At 43.1% G+C, this 20,577-nt stretch overlaps 1 protein-coding gene across 3 annotated transcripts in view; it reads left to right on the top strand.

Moving 5' to 3' along the window:
• The window catches only part of OGDH (oxoglutarate dehydrogenase), a 1,195,521-nt gene that overhangs the window by 939,238 nt on the left and 235,706 nt on the right, over positions 1–20,577 (top strand). For all 3 annotated transcript variants that reach the window (XM_044084237.1, XM_044084236.1, XM_044084238.1), the window contains 2 exons: positions 15,848–16,026; positions 16,875–16,946. In XM_044084237.1, coding sequence (XP_043940172.1) covers positions 15,848–16,026; positions 16,875–16,946 — 251 coding nt within the window. The remainder of the gene's footprint in view (positions 1–15,847; positions 16,027–16,874; positions 16,947–20,577) is intronic.

Raw genomic sequence — 20,577 nt, 5'->3', positions numbered from 1 at the left:
GGCTAGGTATGTCCTAGATACCACATCCAAAGCCTGTACCCTCCTGTCCGAGGTGCCGGATTCTCCCATAAAAGCCCAAGTCAACAGTGTGCTTTCCACCGCATCCCAAGTGACTAGGCACTCCATTAAGTGCAGTTATGATGCTATGGAAGCTTCATCTAAATCAGCTGCGTCAGGATTGGTTCTAAGATAGTAATCCTGGGTAAGGCTTCAACCTCTCCCCATGGATGTACAGACAGTTACTTGACGCACCCTTGGACAATAAGGCCCTCTTTGGACAGGCTTCTGCTGAGCTTCTCAAAGGCCTTCAAGAAAAGGGAAAGGAACTATAAAATCTCAAACATATTCTGGTATCCCCTATTCCCAGATACCATAGGAACTACTCACGGAAGCCCTCCTTTATTAGAAGGCAGTCCTTTCACATAGCTCCTCAATCTAAGGGATGTTGACAACCCAGAAAAAATTCTATTCTTAAGTTTCCCATCAGCTCCTCCACTACGTCCTTTCGGAGTCAGTGTGGCCAATCCAGACTACCTCCACTGTGAATCACCTACTTTGGACCCAAACACACCCTTATCCCTTCGTCTCACCCTCTCCCTACCCTCCTGGCAGATAATCACAGCAGAACAATGGGTCCTCGCCATCATTCAGAGAGGCTCTTTCATGACTTGGTGGATGCTTCCGCCTTTCCAAAGTATTCCTCAACCACCAAAAACACAAATCCAACTATTTCCAGCCATCATTCAACCACTCCTAACTCAGGGTACCATAGAACAGGTACCCGCCCCACAAAGAAACACAGGCTTTTACTCCAGGATGTTTCTTGTACCAAGGAAAGAGTGCCCTTGGAGGCCAGTCCCAGAGTTATCTTTCATAAACCTCTTCCTCAAAGTTCCCAGCTTCAGAATGATTAGGTTACTGCTTCTCTTACCACTCATACCCCTACAAGCTTTCTTGGTAGCCCTGGATTTGAAGGATGCCCATCTCCACATTCCTATCCATCCAAATTACAGGAAATACATCTGCTTTGCTATAGGCTCCTGCCATTTTCAGTTCTCTGCCTTGCCCTTTGGTCTCTCCACTGCTCCTTGAGTGTTCACAAAGTGCCTAGTCCCCTTCATTGCTCACTGCAGGATTCTAGGTATACAGGTAATACCCATACATAGACGACCTGCTTATCCTTCGTCAAGACTACCAAGTTCTTCTACTTCACCTAAAATAGGTGTCTTCCACCCTGACTCATCTAGGGTTTATCGTAAATCAAGCAAAATCGCAACCTTGACCCCCTCTTAGGACTTAGTTTTCCTGGGGTGCAGGATCAGAATAGACAGCATGAAAGCATTCATCCCAGACCAAAGGATCAAAGACCTTTGTCTATATTTCACACAGATCCTCACCCACACTTCCTTGACAACTTGGGAATTCTTGAGAATGTTAAGCCACATGGCATCTCTGATACCCAAGTTACCTCTGGTAAGACTCCACATGCGCAAAATCTAGTGGGTCTTAAAAAAAACAATGGAGCCAACACTCCCAACCCATGGACTTGCCCCTTCCCCCACTTCTGTGCCTAAAAAAGGAAATCCGGTGGTGGGTGTCAGCACTGCACCTCAACCTAGGAACTCACCTACAGTTTCCAGTCCTCCCAACAAAAGGTCTCCACAGATGCATCAGACCTGGGGTTGGGTGCAATGCTCCTAACAAACCAGAAACAATTCTCAGCACAAGGCAAATGGCCCACTCTAACACAAAAGGGCCACATCAACATCAAGGAAATGAGAGCATTACTTTTAGTTCTCCTAACTTTCAAATCTACTGTCTTACCAGGCACCCTGAAAGTAATCACAGACAAATGTGACTGTCCTGTGGTACATCAACAAGCAAGGGGGGACAAGGTCCTACCCCCTATGCAGCCTGGCCATCCAGATGTGGATCTTAGCATCTTCTCTCCAGGTCCACCAGGTAGCAGTGTATATTCCCTCAACAGAGAATGTTATGGCAGACAAACTCAGCAGAACCTCAGTCCCCTCTCACAAATGGATGCTTCAGAGAGAGAGAGGTTTTCCTGGACCTGATACACAGGTGGGGGTATTCCACAAGCAGATCTCTTCACTTCCTCCCAGGACAAACAGATGCCCAGCTTCTGCACAAGGGATCGACATCCACAAGCTTGGAAAGTGGACGCATTCTCCTTTTCTTGGGAGGGAATGTACCTTTAAGCCTTCCCTCCTTTCACACTAATTCAGAAAGTCCTTCTGAAAATTCAGAAGGACAAACCCAAAATCCTACTGGTGACCCCATTTTGGCTAAGACAGCATTGGTTTCCCCTCCTCCACTTACTAGCCAAGGGCAATCACCACAGGTTTACCCCACCGACTAGACCTCCTCACACAGGACAAGGGGATCCCTACTCCACCCACAGCTAAACAACCTGAAATTTACCTTATGGGTGATAGGGTTCTAATCTCTTACAGACACTTGTATTCAGAGGATGTACTCGACGTTTTGCAGGAGGCCAGAAAACCTAGTACCAGGAGTGGTGCAGATTCTCCAAGTGGTGTCAAAGGAAAAAAACAGGACACTCGTATTACTCCTATACCAATGGTGCTATCCTATTTGTGTGTGCTACCACACTCGGGACTACCTTGCTCTTCAGTCTAAGCCCATTTATCTGCCATTTCTGCTTGTCTGCCCATATCACCTCCTCTGGCATCCAGACTGAAAGTCAAACTTTTTCTGAAAGGAGTCTTTCATATCAGACCCCCCAGGAGACCTATTCCCCCTCCTTGGGACCTCAATTTTATACTAGAAAAGCTAACATTATCTCCTTTTGAACCAGCTCACTCAGTTTCCCTGAAACTATGCACCCTTAAAGCAGTTTTGCTAGTGCACCTTATCTCTGCCGGGAGGGTTTCAGAGATACAAGCCCTTATGGCTACCTCTCCTTATCTTGTTTTCCACAAGGACGGAGTTGCTCTCAGGACCAACCCTTCCTTCATGCCCAGTGTAGTTAATGAACTTTCATTAAATCAAACCATTAATCTACCAGTTTTCTACCCTCATCCACAAAACTCCTCAGAGAGGACTCTTCATTCCTTGGATGTACACAGGCAACTCAGGTACTACTTGGAATCTATTAGAAAATCAGACCAATTATTCATCTCCTTCCATCCCAGAGCCCCAGGGAAGGCAGTCCCCAAACAGACCATTTCCTCCTGGATCTCTAAATCCATTACCTTGTGCTACTCCCATCATGGAAAATCCTTGCAGGGCCATGTTAAACCTCACTCTACCAGGGCAGCTGCCTCCTCTTCTGTCTTCTTCAAAGGCATTGACTTCACCTCCATTTTAGAAGCAGCCACTTGGACCTTGGTTCACACCTTCACCAAGCATTACAAGCTGGACATGGCCTCCAGAGCAAGAGCAGGTTTTGCCAGGTCAATCCTCCAAGGCCTGGTTGACCATGGAATCCACTCCTCCACCCTGGTTCATACCTAAAGCCCTGGTACTCTCCCTACTGTTATGAATACTGCAACATGAGAATAGAAGGACATAGAATAGTTGTGTAAGAACTTACCATAACCTTAGATGTCCTTCTCTTCCATGTTGCAGTATTCAGTCCCACCCACCTACCCCGTTTCCTTGCAAACTGTCACACCATGGCCTACCTGTGGGGACATAATCTTTCTCTTCCCCAATCTCCACTCTCAACACAGCCAACCTACTGCCCTGGGCCTGGCCTACATCCAAGTCTAAGGGTCTCCAAGTAGGAACCCCCTTTTAACACACAGGAGCACTACTGTATGTGGCAAATCATCACTTTTATACTCATCGTTGGTTTATGGCCCTCGTAAGGGATGTCACACATACCCTTGTGGAACAAAGACTTTGGTATACTGGCCGACGGTAGCACTGCAGGCAGCAGCCTCCCTACTGTTATGAATACTGCAACATGGAAGAGAATGACATCTAAGGTTATGGTAAGTTTTTACACAACTATTCTTTTTTTCTAGACCTAACACATAACTGTGGTGTGCCAGATGTTGATCTTTCTGCTTCTCCAGAAAACAGGCAAGACAGCAATTTATGCTCAAGGATCCTTCAGAGAGGGGTGTGGAGAGCAGACACCTTCTACTTGAAATGGATAGACCTCTTTCTGTATGCCTTTCCACCAGTACCCCTCAACCCCACAGTATTACTGAGGGCTGGGTCAGACAGGCCTTTTAATTATTTTAATGGCTCCGTACTGGCCCAGGGAACACTGGTTTTCCCTCCTGACATTAAGTAAAGGGAGAACTGTATGTAATTTCTTCTTGTCTTTTTCTGCATATCCCATCTCCAGTTTTTTTCTCACCTTTATAATAGTACTTCAAATAGAGTTGGTTTAGATTTTGATTTCCATTTTCTAGTAATTTGCTAGTTTGGCAGCCCTTAGCAATTCAGATCCTGTATCCCAGCTGAAAGAAATAATTTCATTAGTTGCGAACATTTGCTCCCCCAACATTACTAGCAGCGTACTCTGTAGGGATTTTTTTTTTAAATCAGCCAACTTGTTGCATTTCCAAAAAAACATGTTCCCAATAACTCTTTCTCATCATACATTCAGCATTTGCTGTCTACCCGAGCAAATATTCTCTGCTGAAGACTGCTTGGGATATAAAAATACTTGTGGAAATATTTATGCAAAAATCCCAAAGCTTTAAGACTTCGTTGCATGTTTGGGAGACATACAGATATCCACCAACTTTATTGAATTTCCAGTTTCTCTTCCCAATATTTTCTAACCTTTTTTGTTTGATTCTTGTAGTTACCATACTGTATTTTCTGCAGTACTAATTATCCTTTTTAACCACAGCTCCTATTCTAGACTCGACCAAAAACTCAACTCAACCAAAAACTCAAACAGAGCTGGTCATTCACTTTGCACTCCATTATCTGTTTCTCTTTGCCTGTACTCTTATCAATCCCTAGTAGGGAAGGCAGTCTCTAACCTGCAGTCCAAAAATGCTTGGCCTCATCCGACTGTAGCTTTTCCTCACTAGATATTTGCTCCCAGTACCTTGATTCCTTTGATAATTTTCTTTAGTAACTTCCAGCCCCCTTTTGCCTATTTTCTGTAGTCCTTAGTTGCAGTCATCTCTATTGGTAAGATTTCCTTTCTGCATTCCCATGTTGTCCCCCCCACCCCAATTCATCATCGCTCCTTTCCACTTTGATTTATAACCTTCTGCTTGAGTTATGTTTATTGTTTGTAAGACTTCAGTGCTTCAAATTGGGTAATTGTAAACCACCTTGTTCTTTTGGGAGAATCAACTTATCCTACCTAACTCTTGCATTCTTCTGCTCCCAAATAAATTCCTTCATCTCTGTATTATTCACACAACTTCTCCTCTGTTTGATAAAAATACAACTGATCTGTGTATAAATCTAAGGGGAATAAAAAAACTTCACTGCTTGCAGATTACAATCCATATTCATTTCCTCAGTATTTGTCTTCTCTTTTATTTAGTCTCTTCTCAGATATCCTTAGCTGCCGTAATTGATTTCTTAATACATGCACCTAAATATTTAATTTTTATCATGTCCCCATAAGTATGGGTATTGCATAACCATTTCATTTATGGATACATAGAGTGCTACTGTAGCCTTTATTTTATTGTCATGTATTTTATATTTCGAAAAGACTTGAAATTGTCATGACTTTTCACAACACAGAGATGTCCTTTCATGGATTTATCAAGTGTAAAATACCATCATCTGCAAATAAAGATAACTTTTGCCAAACCTGTTATATCTTTGAATTGTGGCTCCCTTTTTTCTTTTCAAATGGTTCTAAATACAAAGCAAATAATAATGGGGAAAGAGGGCATCCCTACAAGAACATGCTTGTTGGGAGAGAAACCCTCCCACCTTAATTCTTGCTTCTGACCATTTATATATTCTCCTTATTAACTCTATTATTCTTTCAGGAGATACATATCCAACCATTGCCATATTTAAAATCCTATCTGCCTGTATCAAATGCTTTCTCTGCATGAAGACCCACTCTGCATGAAGACGCAGTAATGGCATTTTCTTACACTCTGCTTCCTTCTGGATCATTGTCATTCTATTAATATTATCAAATGTTTGCCTCCCCTCCCCAAAACAGGTCTGTATCTGTCACTGTTGGCAACACCTTTGCCATTCTGTTCGTAAATACAGACATAAAAACTTTAAAATCAAGGTGCTAAATTTAAATCTATCTATATATTATGCTGTGTCTGAAGGATCTTTACCCTCATTAACAGCCACCACAGCTTTCTTTCAAGATGATTATACTGTGCTCCCCCCACCCCTTTTTAAAATGTTTTTAAATGAAACCTTTCAAATCTTCATTGGTTTCTTCCATCTGCTTACAGACTTGCACTAGATTGCCATCTTTTCGTGGAGACTTCCCTCTTGATTGATTATACGTCACCATTTTATCTCATCCCTTCCCATCTTAATCCTTGAACCTCACTTTCCTCTAAACATGGCATAGTTAAATATTTCATAAATATTTACATTTTTGCTTTATTTGGTTTCCCCATCCTCTGCTTAATATAAACTTTTATAAAGTTCTTGAAATATCTAAACTATCTGTATAGGATTTATTTTTGTGCCATAAGCTTCCTAAGCTTTGCAAAGTTTCTTTTGTTGTTTTTGAGCTAAGAGTTTTTGCGTACTGGAGTTGATAGCAAAAAAAAAATGAATATCAACCTTTCCAAAAAAAAAAAAAAATAATAGCAACCTTTCCAAACTCGTGCATATGATCCAAATGCTCCCTTGTTTTTCGCCTTGACAATCAGCAGTTGCTCCTGTTCTTCTGCAGTACTTCAGCATTTGTCATCCCCTCTAAATATTTTGAGTCATTTCCCCTGTTTCTCTCTCTTATTTCTACCATCATTTAAAACTCCAAATTTTCATTTTATCCCACACTCTAGCTATCCTATTTAAAGAAATTTTATATTTTCCATAATCGCTTCAAATCATTTCCACTACCTGTTCCTGAAAGCCCTCTCGTTTTTTACAGATAAGTAGGAAAGTGCCATTATCTAAGTTTTACTTCATTACCCATGTATTCATCTTGAATAGTTTGTGGATGTATTTCAAAGCTTTGCTGTTAAATACCAATGCTGTTATGAAATATAATTTCTGTCCATTCTAGCCAAGTTACTATAATGTGACTGATATGTAAATTGTAAGTCCCTTTTACCAAATTCTCGTCTTCCATTCCAAATATCCTCAAATCTACTCTCTGGTTATATTCCCTGCTCAGACACCTGATGCATCTTCACTATTGCAGACCAAGTTCTCATCCCCACCCATAAATAATACCCATGCTGAAAGCCAGTAGTATTTCCCAAAATTCTCATAAGCTCCATACCAGTAGTTTTAGATGAAATCTAAATACATACCCATGTAATCCTTGTTCTCTGCCAATAACCCATTATTGTCTTTTCATCTTCTGTCACTGTTGGAGCCTCTCTTTCAGTCTGTATTATTACTCCCCTTTTTCTTTGTCCGTGATGCTCTGCTGAGTGCCCATTCTGAAATTGTTTGTTTGCCGATTTATATGCTCATTTCTGTCCAAATATGTCTATTGCAACATTGCTATTTACACCTTGTATTTCTTAATATAATTCAGTACTTTTTGCTTGTACCTGCAGTGTCATTTATATTTTATGTCGCAATTGATAACTTGGCTATTCTGATGAAACGTTATTACTTTCACATACTTTGTTATGCCACCACTTTGCAGTAAATCTGAAGCTTTCGACAGGTGTGGCAAGACCGTTTACTCCAATGCCACATGGAGTCCTGAGGCTTTTGGCTGTCAGATGTGTTCTTATTCCAAGACAGCACTGTTGGCTTCTTAGCTGTTCAAAAATGTCTTATACAAGTTAAAAGACTGCCCAGAGCCTTGGCTGCAGGATGACATTCTTAATAGTCTCTCTGTGTATTTGCAGTTAGCCGTCATCATGTTTATTTGCTGTAAGTGTGACTATTGACATGACATGGCTAGAAATGCAGGATCAGGGATGTGTTTGAAAGGCGTTGATATGGTTGCAACTGCCATCTCTGAAGGAAAAGGCCAGGAAAAGGCTGTGTAGAACCTGGTTAGTGGCCTTCTGAGAGGGAAGGAGACTCTTACTTCTGAGGAAGGCATTTTTTATTCCCCTCCTGTTCCCTCTTCCTTTCTAGGCCTGGCCCATTAATGGCTTCTCCTAATCCAGGGCATGGCTCTTAAACATCACACAATCTTGCCAGTACCCAAGTGGACAATTCCACTTGCTGCTGCATCACAGTCTTGACTCAAGTCTGTGACCACACCTGGATGAAAGGCTGAGTGGTTGTCCAGGTTTGACACTTATTTGAAGGACCATCGCAAAGAAGTCAGTGGGTTTTAAATGTCGATATCACATTCTAGAACTCCCCAGTTTTTCTCCAGAAAAAGTTCTGCTTGTGGACTAGTCTTTCTCACTAATAATTTTGGGACAGGCCTGTCCTTTGCTTTTGAACATGGATGTAGATGCATCTACATTTTTCAGAGGTTTGCAGTTGTTTTTTTGCCTCCATGTGTTATTTTCTCACTCGGCAGCTTCAGCTGGCACATCTCTTATATCTGGTTTGTCATCTTGAAAGGGCTGATACCTTTGTTTTTGTAGGGTGCCTGGCTAGTTTTACTGGATATGCTCTCCTTTTTAGACACATCTTTAATGATCCTTATAGAACACTCCACCACTTCACTTTGAATTTGCATTCCTGTGCCATATTTTTTCTTGGTGCCCAGTACCGTTACCAAGGTGTTAACCGTAGTGATTGAAGACCTGCATGAGAAGAGTTTTGATGCGATTCCTTTCTTAAATAGTTGACGTCTGGTAGCCCTATTCATATGCTTTTGGGAGTGAGCCATCTGTAGACTGCAGTTCTATTGGTGACCCTTACATTAGAGGAAGTAGGTTTGACTCCCAGTTAGAGGTTTGCTTTTACTGTTATTGAGCTGGACATGCTGAAATATTAATCAATAATTGCCTTCTATTGGTCCAAGAGGATGTGGTCTTACCTTTCTAGGTGAAGGGCTTTTCTTATGGTCCACAGACTGCCTTTTGATAGTCCTCCTGAGCTTTATGATTGCCATAGTCTTTAAGTTATCATTTGTACACCTAATGATGCTGATGTTCCAGCAGTGTGACTTTGCTGTGGCTTCAGAGCCCCATAATGTTCATCAGCTTTTGGTTACAAACAGCTGTTTACCAGCCATAGAGTGGTCTGCAATCCCCACTACTTTTCTGAAAGGTCTCCTCTTTTTTTTTTTTTAACCTATGAGTCATTACAGAGTCTGACCATTATCGGTTCATTTGAAGGCTTGGGAGTCCACTTTGTCTCCTTCTTTGTGAAGTGTGTGTGGTCTTGAGGAGTAGTTCTCCTCATCTGCCACTTGGTGCTCAAAGAAGTCCTTCTGGCCATTGCAAACAGAGCTGCTTGTGTCCTCATCCAGCAAAATGTGGGTTGCTGTTTCTGCTCCATGCCACAGGGCAATGAGAAGACTTAACACTGAATGTATTCTGTCTCCCATGGCATGGGAGATTTCAGTATTCATTCTTACTGTTCCTACTAACTCCACATCTTATTGTAAATTTCAGGGAAGAAAGACGAATGGTTTCTTGTCGCCCCTTGCTGCCTGAGAAAATTTGTATTTAGACTTTCAAAATTACACAGAAAAGTATTCAACTTCAAGACAGTTATGTTTGTTACAGCTATGATGAATTCCAGCTGTAGTTATGACTTTTCTTCAGTTTTATCAATCCCTTGGTCTTATTAGGTTTGCTGTCTGGGGTCTTAGTTTATTGAGGCTGCTAGGAGTCTGTTTTTACTTATCAGGCCTTGACCCACTCAGCTTGCAGGTGGCCTTAACTGTTCTGAGACAGCTGTATAATTTGGCATCATTATTCTTCAGTCAAAATGCATATGTGCATTATTCTTGTGCATCATGACTTTGTGGAATCAGGTTGCCCATCATCTTTATGTGTGAAGGCCCCACCAGTTAAGAGAGAGAGAGAACCTTCACTGTGACCAGGTCTCCCATATTCAGTTAGTGTCCTGGGTACCTGCTGGGTGCTGGCATGGGAGAAAAAGGCGAAGGACAAGGCTGTCTACTTTTCTTTTTCATGAAGGAAGGATCAGGGGATTTATCCAAGGCACTTAGAGTGTAGCACAGTTACCAGTGCTGATACTGATTTTGTGCAGGCAACATGGTGCTGCAGAGTAGGAGATTATGCATTTTAGGGAAGATATCTTTTGGTAAATGAGGGCATTCCATTTGTGATACCATTAGACTCCACTGACATCATGTCAGTACATCAGAGAGACAGAGTGCAGAAGAAAAAAAATTAAAAACACTTCCAGCCACAGTGTGACAGTTACTTTCCTGACCCACTTGTGGCACAAGTCAGAGCACTACCCCCAAGGGAACCTACTACCCAGCAGTGCCTTATATAGGGCACTCACAGAAGGGAAGCCCCTCCCAGTCTGGTTTATGTTCAGAGTAACATGAGGATAAAATCATTACAAAGCTGTCTTTGAAAGAGCCTGAAGTCAGTGATGGCAGTAGAAAGGGAGGGTGTTAACAGTTGTCAATCAGACACTTCGGAATGCCAACGTCATTGTTTAACATAAGGCTGCAGGAAACCCAGTATGGAAATGCTGCAGTAAAAGCTAATTTCACTACAGGAATGGCTGTCTGTAGTGCTTGCTTCAAGAATTTCTGTTGGAACTCTGCTTTTTGGTGAAAACCTTCATCAAGTAATATTATCTTAACTTTCACTCTAGGAATCAAGCAGTCTTTGAGAAGTGGGTACTCCTATTTCTTTATTGTTTAACTGTGCATGTGCAATCCTGTGGCTCCTTCTACCCTGGTTGTTACAATTTAGGATTCACGCCAACTAGGGACCTTTCAAGGAGGGTCTTTGGTATTAGTTATATCAAATCTGTAATTACCTTATCATTTGATTTATGTTCTCCCTCTTGTCTCCCTGGAGGTGGGGATGTTTTTCTTCTGCCTTGGCTGTTGGAGTCCCATGTAATTCAGGCAAGTTGATTACTTTGCTTAGCAGGTTAAGTGCCACTTTATTATTATTTTATTTATTTTTTGTTTTATAAGAAGGCGGTAGGGACATGGGGATAAGCTTTCAGGCTTGGGGTATATGTATGCTTATGTAGTCAATATATTACACCACAGTGTGAATTTCTGGAGGTGTACAGAAAATTGCCAAATTGTAATTAGTGAAGGTGTACCTAACCAGTTATTTTCTGCAAACTGATATCAGAAGTAAAAAGAGCTTATTTGACCCATAGACTGATCTAAGTACACTGTGTCCATCTGTGCCAGCAGTAACCATAGTTGATTTAACAGCATTGAAATTACTGGGACAGCCTGGGGAGAGGAGTAAGTGGCCAAAAGGAGCACAAGTTGATAACTGAGCTCTGCTGCATCAACCAGAAGGGCAGACCAGAAGTGGAATCCATCCCATTGATGGGACAGATCTTAAGAGTCGTTAAAAATGTGCGAGAAAGAATAGTTGTGTAAAATCTTACCATAACCATAGATGTCCTTATCTTCCATGTTGCGGTATTCTTACTGTGGGATCTTCCACATCAGGCGACCCAAACGTCTGGCTCCGATGCAAAAGCTTAAGCCTGGTTGCTGCCAGGTGCATGGGACGTCGCACATAGGGCCATAAACCAGGGTCCTTAAATGTGACCTCTACATGCACAGACCTCCAGAACTGACTGCCCAGTCGGACAGTATTCTAGGGAGTACCAAAGGATGCCATCTAGACAGGGTAAATGTGATGAAGGGGGTTAGGTGGGTGGGAAGGATTGCTGCAACATGGAAGAGAAGGATGTCTATGGTTATGGTAAGATTTTGCACACCTATTCTATGTCCATCTATTTCCATGTTGCAGTATTCTTACTGTGGGAGAGTGCCACAGCTGAATAATAGGGAAGGGTGGTGGAAGAAGTTGCAGATTCCAGGAATCCATGCAGGATTCCCTTGCAAATCCTGTCCTGGCTGTGGAGACCTTGTCCAATTTGTAATGTTTGGTGAAGGTATGCACAGAGGGCCTTGTGGCTGCCTCAAGAATGTTAGTTGTGTCCAAGCCTTTGAGGAAGGTCCCAGAAGAAGCCACAGCTCTTGTATAGTGTGCCTTGACCCCATAAGGTAAGTGTTTGCCATGGTAGGAGTAGCAGAAGACGATGGTTTTCCTTATCCAGGAGGAAATTGTTTGGATACCGCCATGCCCGGGGCTCTGGGGTGGAAGGACACGAGCTGATTGGACTTTCTGGTAACTTTTGTATAAATAGAACCTTAAATTCTCTGTGTACATCCAGGGAGTGGAGTACTCTCACTGTCATTCTATGGGCAAGGAAAGAAGGTGGGTAAGTGAATAGACTGACTGAGGGACAGCTCATTGACCACCTTGGGCATGGAGGGATTGGTGTGAAGAGTCACCCTATCTCTGTGGAAGATTATGTAGGGTGAGGATGCTATTAGTGCTTGTATTCTGAAACCTTTGTGGGAGAAGTAAGGGCTACAAGTAGGACAGTCTTCCATTTGCACATCTACAGAGAAGCAGAGCTAGCTGGTTCAAAGGGTACAATTGTGAGTTTTTCTAGCATGTAGTTTAGGTCCCAAGGTGGTGGGATAGGTTTCCTTGGTGGCCTAACATGTAGAACCCCTTTTAAGAACAGTTTGACATCCAACCTGGAAAGTATAGGTGGGTCCAGTGGGTAAGCAGGCAGAGATAGCAGATAAATGGACCTTCACTGAAGAATATGAGAGGTGTGATTTTATAAGCTCACATGCATATGCTAGGACTAGAGGAACATCCATTTGGAAGGGGTCCCTTTTGTGTTTGGAGACACCGTTTTGAGAATCTTCCCATTTGGAAGCATAGGACCTCCTGGTATTGGGTTTCCTGACCTCCTGCAGGATAGATAGCATGTCCTCAGTGTACCGGTGTCTGAAGGGGATCAAGAGTTGATCACCCAGAGGGTTAAGCATAGCATCTCCAGGAGTGGGTGACTGAGAGATCCCTTCTGTTGTGTGAGTAGGTCCACCTTGTGAGGCAACTTGTGATTGCCCTTGGCTAAAGATTGAAGAAGGGGGAACCACTGCTGCCTTGGCCAGTAGGGTTCACCAGCAAGATTCTTGGCTTGTTCCTCTGAATTTTTAGAAGGACTTTCTGAATAAGTGTGAAGGGAGGGAAGGCATAAAGGAACAGTCCCTTCCAGGAAATGGAGAAGGCGTCCACTCTCCAGGCTAGTGGGGAGGGATCCATGGAGCAGAAAAGCCGTAATTGTCTGTTCTGGGGGGAGACAAATAGATCTACTTGAGGTGTGCCCCACTGGTGGACAACGTCTAAGAACACATCTCAGTGTAATGTCCATTCGTGATGCAGAGAGAAGGATCTGCTGAGGGCATCTGCTTGATGGTTGTCCTGGGATGGAATATAGACTGCCTACGGTGAGATGTGTTGAGAGGCTAACTTGCATGCCTGTATTGCTACCTTGCAGAGTAGGTAAGACCCCCCCCCCCCATTTGTTGATGTACCACATCACAGTTATGGTGTCTGTGAAGATCTGGAGGGGTTCTGGTTGCATAAGAGAGAGAAAAGCTTGTAGGGCTGGATGGACCGCAGTCATCTCCCTGATGTTGATTTGCTTTTTCTGAGGGGAGGGCTCCCATTTGGCTTGTCCCTTGAGACCATTCATAGTTGCTGCCCACCCTAGATCCAAGGCATCTTTGTGCATGCATTGTATTGGGCTGGAGGGTTGCAGGGGTAGGCCTGGGTTTAGTTGCACCTGCTGGATCCACCACCTCAGTTCTGTCTTCAGGCGTGGTAGGAGAGGTACCTGAAATTCCCGGGTGTGTCTGTGTTGTGACCAGACATTTCTTAGGTACCACTGGAACTTCCTCATGTGCAGCCTAGGAGGGGGTAGCATAGGAATTCTAGCTGCTATGAGGCCTAGGAATTGCATGAACTGCCTGGCTGAGAACTGGTTGACCAGGAGGAGGATGTGGAAGTGGCTGACTAGGGAGGAGACTTTGTCCTGAGGGAAGAAGGCCTTCATCAAGTCTGTTCTTATCCTGCAACCTAGGAAGGTTTCGTCTTGGGCTAGGGTGAGGGATGATTTTGACAGGTTGAGAGGGAACCCCAAGCTCTGGAGTAGGTACACGGTGAAAAGCAGATGATTCCTGAGAGTGAGTTCCTCTTCTGCCAGTATGAGGAGTTCGTCTAGGTATGGGTAGATTTGGATCCCTCTTTTTCTGCAGTAGGCTACTGCTGGGGCTGGAAGACCCTTGGTGCAGTAGATAAACCAAAGGGCAAGGCAATAAATTGAAAATGTGAAGAGGGTCCAGCAAAATGCAAATACTTCCTGTAATTTGGGCGAATGGTAATGTAGAGGTTATGCCTCCTTCAGGTCCAAGGTGGCCATGAAAGCTTTGAGTGGCAGTAGTGGAAGAAGGCTTTGTAATAGCATTCTGAAGGAAGAGACCTTCAGAAAGAGGTTTAGGAAAAATAGATCCAGGATAGGCCTCCAAGAGCCATCTTTTTTTGGAACTAGGAAAGGCCTGGAGTAAAACACCATCCCTTCTTGGCCTGAGAGGATGATTTCTGTGGTCCCCTGGGCGAGTAGTTCTCCCTGTGCCAAAGCCAATGTCAGAACAACCTCCAAGGACATGTGGGCCTGTGCTTCCGAGGCAGCTTCCTTGAGGGTAGTCACTGAAAACGCTGGTTCTAGCGGACGTCCCTCAACTCCTAAATCGGCAGCTGGCGGGACGTCCAGAGAGGCAGTCGCGGTAGGCCTAGTAACCTTGGCCTTCTTTTTAGGTGGCTCCACCACAATGGCCGACTCCTGATTCATGCATTAGGGCTAGGCATTTTAACCTCTGGTTCTCTAGGTAAAATTTTAAGGCTGCCAGATGGCTGCAGAGAGTTCTCGGTAAAAATGACTGGCAGATACTATAGGTGATGTGGTCCTGTTCCTGGCCTAGGCAGAGCAAACAAAGTTCATGGGAATCTTTGTGCGGAATTTGATGTCAGCACCTACATTTCCCCTTTCTAGCTGACATTGGCTAACAGTAATAGCAAGCAACCAAAGCTCAAGCAAGAAAAAGTTTTTTTCCCAATGGGGTACTTATCTTTAGACATCTTGAAAACAGCGGAGCAAAGCGATCGATCGATCTGACATTCGACTGCTACAGAAAAGTTCTGAGGTCTGTACGTACAGATGTCACGTTTAAGGACCCTGATCTATGGTCCTACATGTGACGCACCTGTCAGCAACCAGGCTTAAGCTTGTGCATTGGAGCCGGACGTTTGGGTTGCCTGAGGCGGAAGATCTCACAGTAAGAATACTGCAACATGGAAATAGAAGGACATCAGATATTCAGTCTAGCACACTTTCCAAACCCAGAGGGAGAGCAAATGGGTTAAGGAAAGCTGATAGAGCCTTTCTTTGCAGTAAGATGACAGTGAGGATCCCACCTCTGAACACTCTTTCCTAAACCTGCTTGGTTGTGGAGTAAACAATAAGATGTGAAAAACTAGGGGAATACAGATTTACATATGTGTTAGTAGTCTTGTTTTCATGGTTGTGATCACAGTAATAGTCTGACCTATTGAGATACGGTGAAATGTTGTGAGTAGTGTTTTGTCAGATAATCGGCGGTGTCTAATTTCACTTTTACACTACCGCCATGCATTTCTCACCTAGTGTGCTGTGAGTGAATTGTTCTGTTTCTTTTTCTCTTTAGGTTTTGAGCTTGGCTTTGCCATGGCCAGCCCCAATGCCTTGGTTTTATGGGAGGCCCAGTTTGGTGATTTCCATAACACTGCTCAGTGCATTATCGACCAGTTCATCAGTTCCGGACAGGCCAAATGGGTGAGGCAGAATGGCATTGTTCTTCTCCTACCTCATGGCATGGAGGGAATGGTAAGAAGTACAAATTCTCTTCAGTAATAACAGGTCTACCTATTTCAGCATGCAGAAGAAGCCCAGCTTCTGTGTACCAACATTTGGAGTATGAACTGAACTTCAACTCCCTGGCGCCTTATTGATTTTTGTAAGTCGTTGCAGTTGCCTTGTGTTGTGATGCAAGGTATAACTGTCCTGTGTTGTTTCTTATTTTGTTTACCCATTTGTTGGTTTGGGTACTGGTTTTGTTCTTTGAATCACTTTTCTGTTACTGTACCTTCATGTGGAGTGTCCAGTGTCTGAAGACTAACCTAGGTGTTACTTTTATGCCTTTTTTGTTCCCAGAAAGGGATGTTACTTTGTCTTCTATTCAGTTTTGAACTGTTTTTTCATGTGCACAGCATGTTTGTTATTGATTTTCATACCTAGTTACCATAACTTGGAACTGGATTTGTAGATGGTCATGTTCTTTACTGTCTCTCACTTGTATTTCTTTGCAACTCCCACAGAAGGATGTGCACAAAGTTCTTTTGAGTGTTCTGCCGTAGTGACTTGTACATCTCAGATTTGCTAGTCCTGTGAGAACGAAGTACTTTGCTGACTGAATTTATTTTGGAGACATTGTATAGCTTAGATTCTGTTGTTGTGTTATAATATTGTTGTTGCTCATGTATATGTGATGGAATTCCAGTTGCATAATGTGTGTGAATGTATATTTGCTGGTGTTTCTTACACTCTGGCCCATTTCAGCATACAGTAGCACGGTGGTTACGGAATTTTCAAAAGAAAGATCCTCCTTGTGGCTTATTAAGAAGCTTCCTGCATTCAGTGCATTACTTGACAGTCAGTTTTCTGTTTTTTCATAGGGACCTGAACACTCGTCTGCCAGGCCAGAGCGATTCCTGCAGATGTGCAATGATGACCCTGATGTTTTCCCGGTATGTAATTTCACTGTTTAACGTCACAGTAACAGATTGGCTCTGCTGGAAGTGCACTAATATGTGTATGTGCTTGTTGCAGTACAGTAAGAGTCTCAGGCACAACTGCAGAATATTGACAGTTGTGCCTATTACATAGCAAAATAGTGGTCATCAAGTCTTGTGTTAACTAAGGATACTACGTACTACATTACTCTGTGCATATGGGTTGTGTTTGGCACTAAAGCCAAGAGAGTTCAGGTTTTGCAACAACATTACTAGGACACTGGCCAGGTATGTCTTAATTGGAGGAGTGCTGCAAACATCTCTCTGCTTAGATTTTCATCAAAACTAAGCATAAGTTAAGAATCAGGTACTTATAAACTTCACAGCAGTCTTTTTTTTTTTTTTTTGCTTATTTTCATCTTATGACTTTACAATATATTTGTGTGGCTGAAACCTAGTGAAAGAGTGAGGGAACAACTTAAACATTTTACTGTCAATGGTGTGTCCTATGCTTAGTTTAGTGCTTCATAATAGAAGCCGGCAGTACAAGATGTTGGTAATGTACAGTGATGGTACAGTAGTGCGGATAGGACTTACTGGTTACTTTTTATGGCATTTTCTAACTGTTAGCAAAGAAATAATTATAAATAACCACACAGACATATGTGTACTGCAACTTGGCTTTATCATGTCCTGTGTGCCATTGAATTAGGCAATAGTAGGTAGACTGAATGGAAGGTACTTGTCACATGTTGGCATACTGGCTATATATTAGAACATTGAAGTTTCAGAACTTTGAATGTTCTAATATCGAGCCCTATTCAATGAACGTTGCCAACATCGAACATTCAGAAAAGCAAATTTTTTCCTAGGGAAAAAATTTGCTGTTCCGAAACACATACACACAACAAATACACACAACACAAGCACACCAAGCAAACAGCAATCCGCACACACATATACCTAAATTCTGGGTCTATATTAAAACATCGAAGTTTCAGAACTTCGAATGTTCTAATATCGAACCCTATTCAGTGAACGCTGAAAATAGCGAAGCTGCAGAAAACCAAATTTTCTCCTAGGGAAAGAATTTGGTTGTCCATTTTTGTCGCTTCACTATTTTCAGCACTGTGGTGGAACGTTACGGGTCGGGTTCAGGTAAGTGTGCGATTGTGTGGACGTGAGGGTTAGGGCGGGTTAGAAGAGTTAGGGTTAGGGAGCTGGTCTGGTAAGTGTGCGATTGTATGGACGTGAAGGTTAGGGCGGGGTAGGTGAGTTAGGGTTAGGGCACGGGTGAGGTGAGTGTGCGATAGTGACTGACGTTAGGGTTAGGGTTTGGGTTAAGGTAAGTGGATAGTTAGTGGTGTATGTACAGTTTAGTGTAGGGTTAGATGTAAGAATTTAGGTGTATGTGTGTGGATTCCTGTTTGTTTGGTGTGCCTGTGTTGTGTGTATGTGTTTCGGAACAGTGAATTTTTTTCCCTAGGAAAAAAATTTGCTGTTCTGAATGTTCAATGTTGTCATCGTTTGCTGAATAGAGTTCGATATTAAAACTTTCGAAGTTCTGAAACTTCGATGTTCTAATGTAGACCCCTAAATTCTTACATCTAACCCTACACTAAACTGTACATACACCACTAACTGTCCACTTACCTTAACCCTAACCCTAAGGTCCATCACTATCGCACACTCACCTCACCCGCGCTCTAACCCTAACTCACCTACCCCGCCCTAACCCTCACGTCCACACTTACCTGAGCCATGCCCTAACCCTAACTCACCTAACTTGCCGTAACCCTCACTTCCACACAATCCCACACTTACCTGAACCTGACCTGTAACGTTCCATCACAGCGCTGAAAATAGAGAAGCGACAGAGGATAACCAAATTCTTTCCCTAGGAAAAAATTTGTTTTTCTGCAGCTTCGCTATTTTCAGCATTTGCTGAATAGAGTTCGATATTAGAACATTCGAAGTTCTGAAACTTCAGTGTTCTAATCTAGACCCCTTGAAGAATTAATTTAAAACATCACTATCACAGACATGAGTGAAGACACTAGAATGCTTTATGTGACTGTACTGTGCTATGTGGAATAAGTTGTCCATCTATTCAGAGAGGTATCCTATGCCGTCATAGATGTTCTTCGTGTTTCACTGTTGCAGTCATCACATTTGGGTTATCTGCATGCAGTAGCCCTCATTCGGCCTGATTAACAAAGTCTTGGGTCCTGCATCGGTTGCTGCCCCTTCTTCCATGACGTCAGGTCGTCAGGGGTATAAAACATGCAGCCAACACCATTACATCATTTCTTGCCATGCGGTGCCTGAAGCAGAAGCAGTTCGCAAGTGCCGGTCGGCCGACTCCTGAAATTTTTGTTTTGAGTTTCAGAACCAAAGTCTTCAACTAAAGATAAGTACCCCGTTGGGGAAACTTTTTCTTGTTCTTTACCGATGTCAGTAAAAGTTAATAATTGCAATTCTTTCACAAAGATTTTCATTCGTACTGTATTCCTTGCCTAGGCCCTGACCACGACGTACCTTACTGTTGGTTTTGTGCCTTATTCAATCCACGCACTATCCGTTGTCGGTATATTTTCACCTCTAAATATTTTGGTTCTCGGTTCAGTTATCCAGAAATATCATCGGTAAGCCATCCGACTACCGTGATTCCGAAAAAACGCAAAGATAAAGACAGAGACAGGCCGCCTATGTCCAAAGCTGCCAACAGCGCTTCTCCTAAGCCAGTCGCCAGTTCACCGGTACTCAGTGAGGCGCTTTCGCAGCCCCTGATACCCGTTACTTCTGATTCGCAGGCCTCTACTGAGACCCATTCGCGAGATGTTTCAACTGTGGAACCTGCGGATGTCTCTACCTTGGATGGGTCCGGAGCTGCTGTGTAGGTACCGGCTTCTGAGGGTGTATTCAGGCCTACGGACTTGCATATTAAACTGACGCCTCCTTCTTCTTTAAGGCCTAAACCTTGAACTGTGCCTAGTAAACTGACACACAGGCCGCATGTTCAGGCCTCTATGCCTAAAAAAACAAATGATAAGGATGGCTGAAGACCTTATAACTTTAATCGGGAAGCCGTCCTCCCTCTTCTAAGAAACATAGGACTGAATTTGTTTATGAATTTTCTGACCAGAATTCTGATTTTTCTGATTCTTCTGATGATCTAGATTTAACCTTGTCTACTTATGAGGATTCTGATGCAGAGGACTCTGTTCCCTCTGCTTCCCCTCCAGAGGATTTTTCTTTTGGTGAAATCTTGCACACTCTAAGGGAGCATTTCCACTGGAAAACCAGGATTTTTCTGATTCGAAAAAGAGGCTTAGGGATTTCTTACTCCTGCCTCGGCATAGGCCTTTAGCTATACCTCCATTACTAGTCATTGTTGATGCCTTTTCAGACTCTAGTTTGGCCCCTGATTCTTTGCCTCCTGCTCCCAGAAAACCTGACCGATATTACAGGGTTCCTGATTCTCACAAGTTCCTTAAATCCTATTGCGGATCCAGAGACTATTTCACAGGGACCCAAGAGCATTAAGGCTTCTACTGCCAAAAACCCTACCCCTTCTGATAGAGACTCCAGGGCGCTGGATAGATGGGGTAAGAAGGTTAACACTTCTGCAACCTTGGCCATTAGG

The sequence above is a fragment of the Protopterus annectens genome, chromosome 9.part0, assembly GCF_019279795.1.
Source record: "Protopterus annectens isolate FY-2018-M chromosome 9.part0, PAN1.0, whole genome shotgun sequence".
In the NCBI taxonomy this organism is placed as follows: Eukaryota; Metazoa; Chordata; order Ceratodontiformes; family Protopteridae; genus Protopterus; species Protopterus annectens.
Note: the sequence above shows the minus strand (reverse complement) of the source record. Positions and strands in the feature narration are given on the sequence as shown.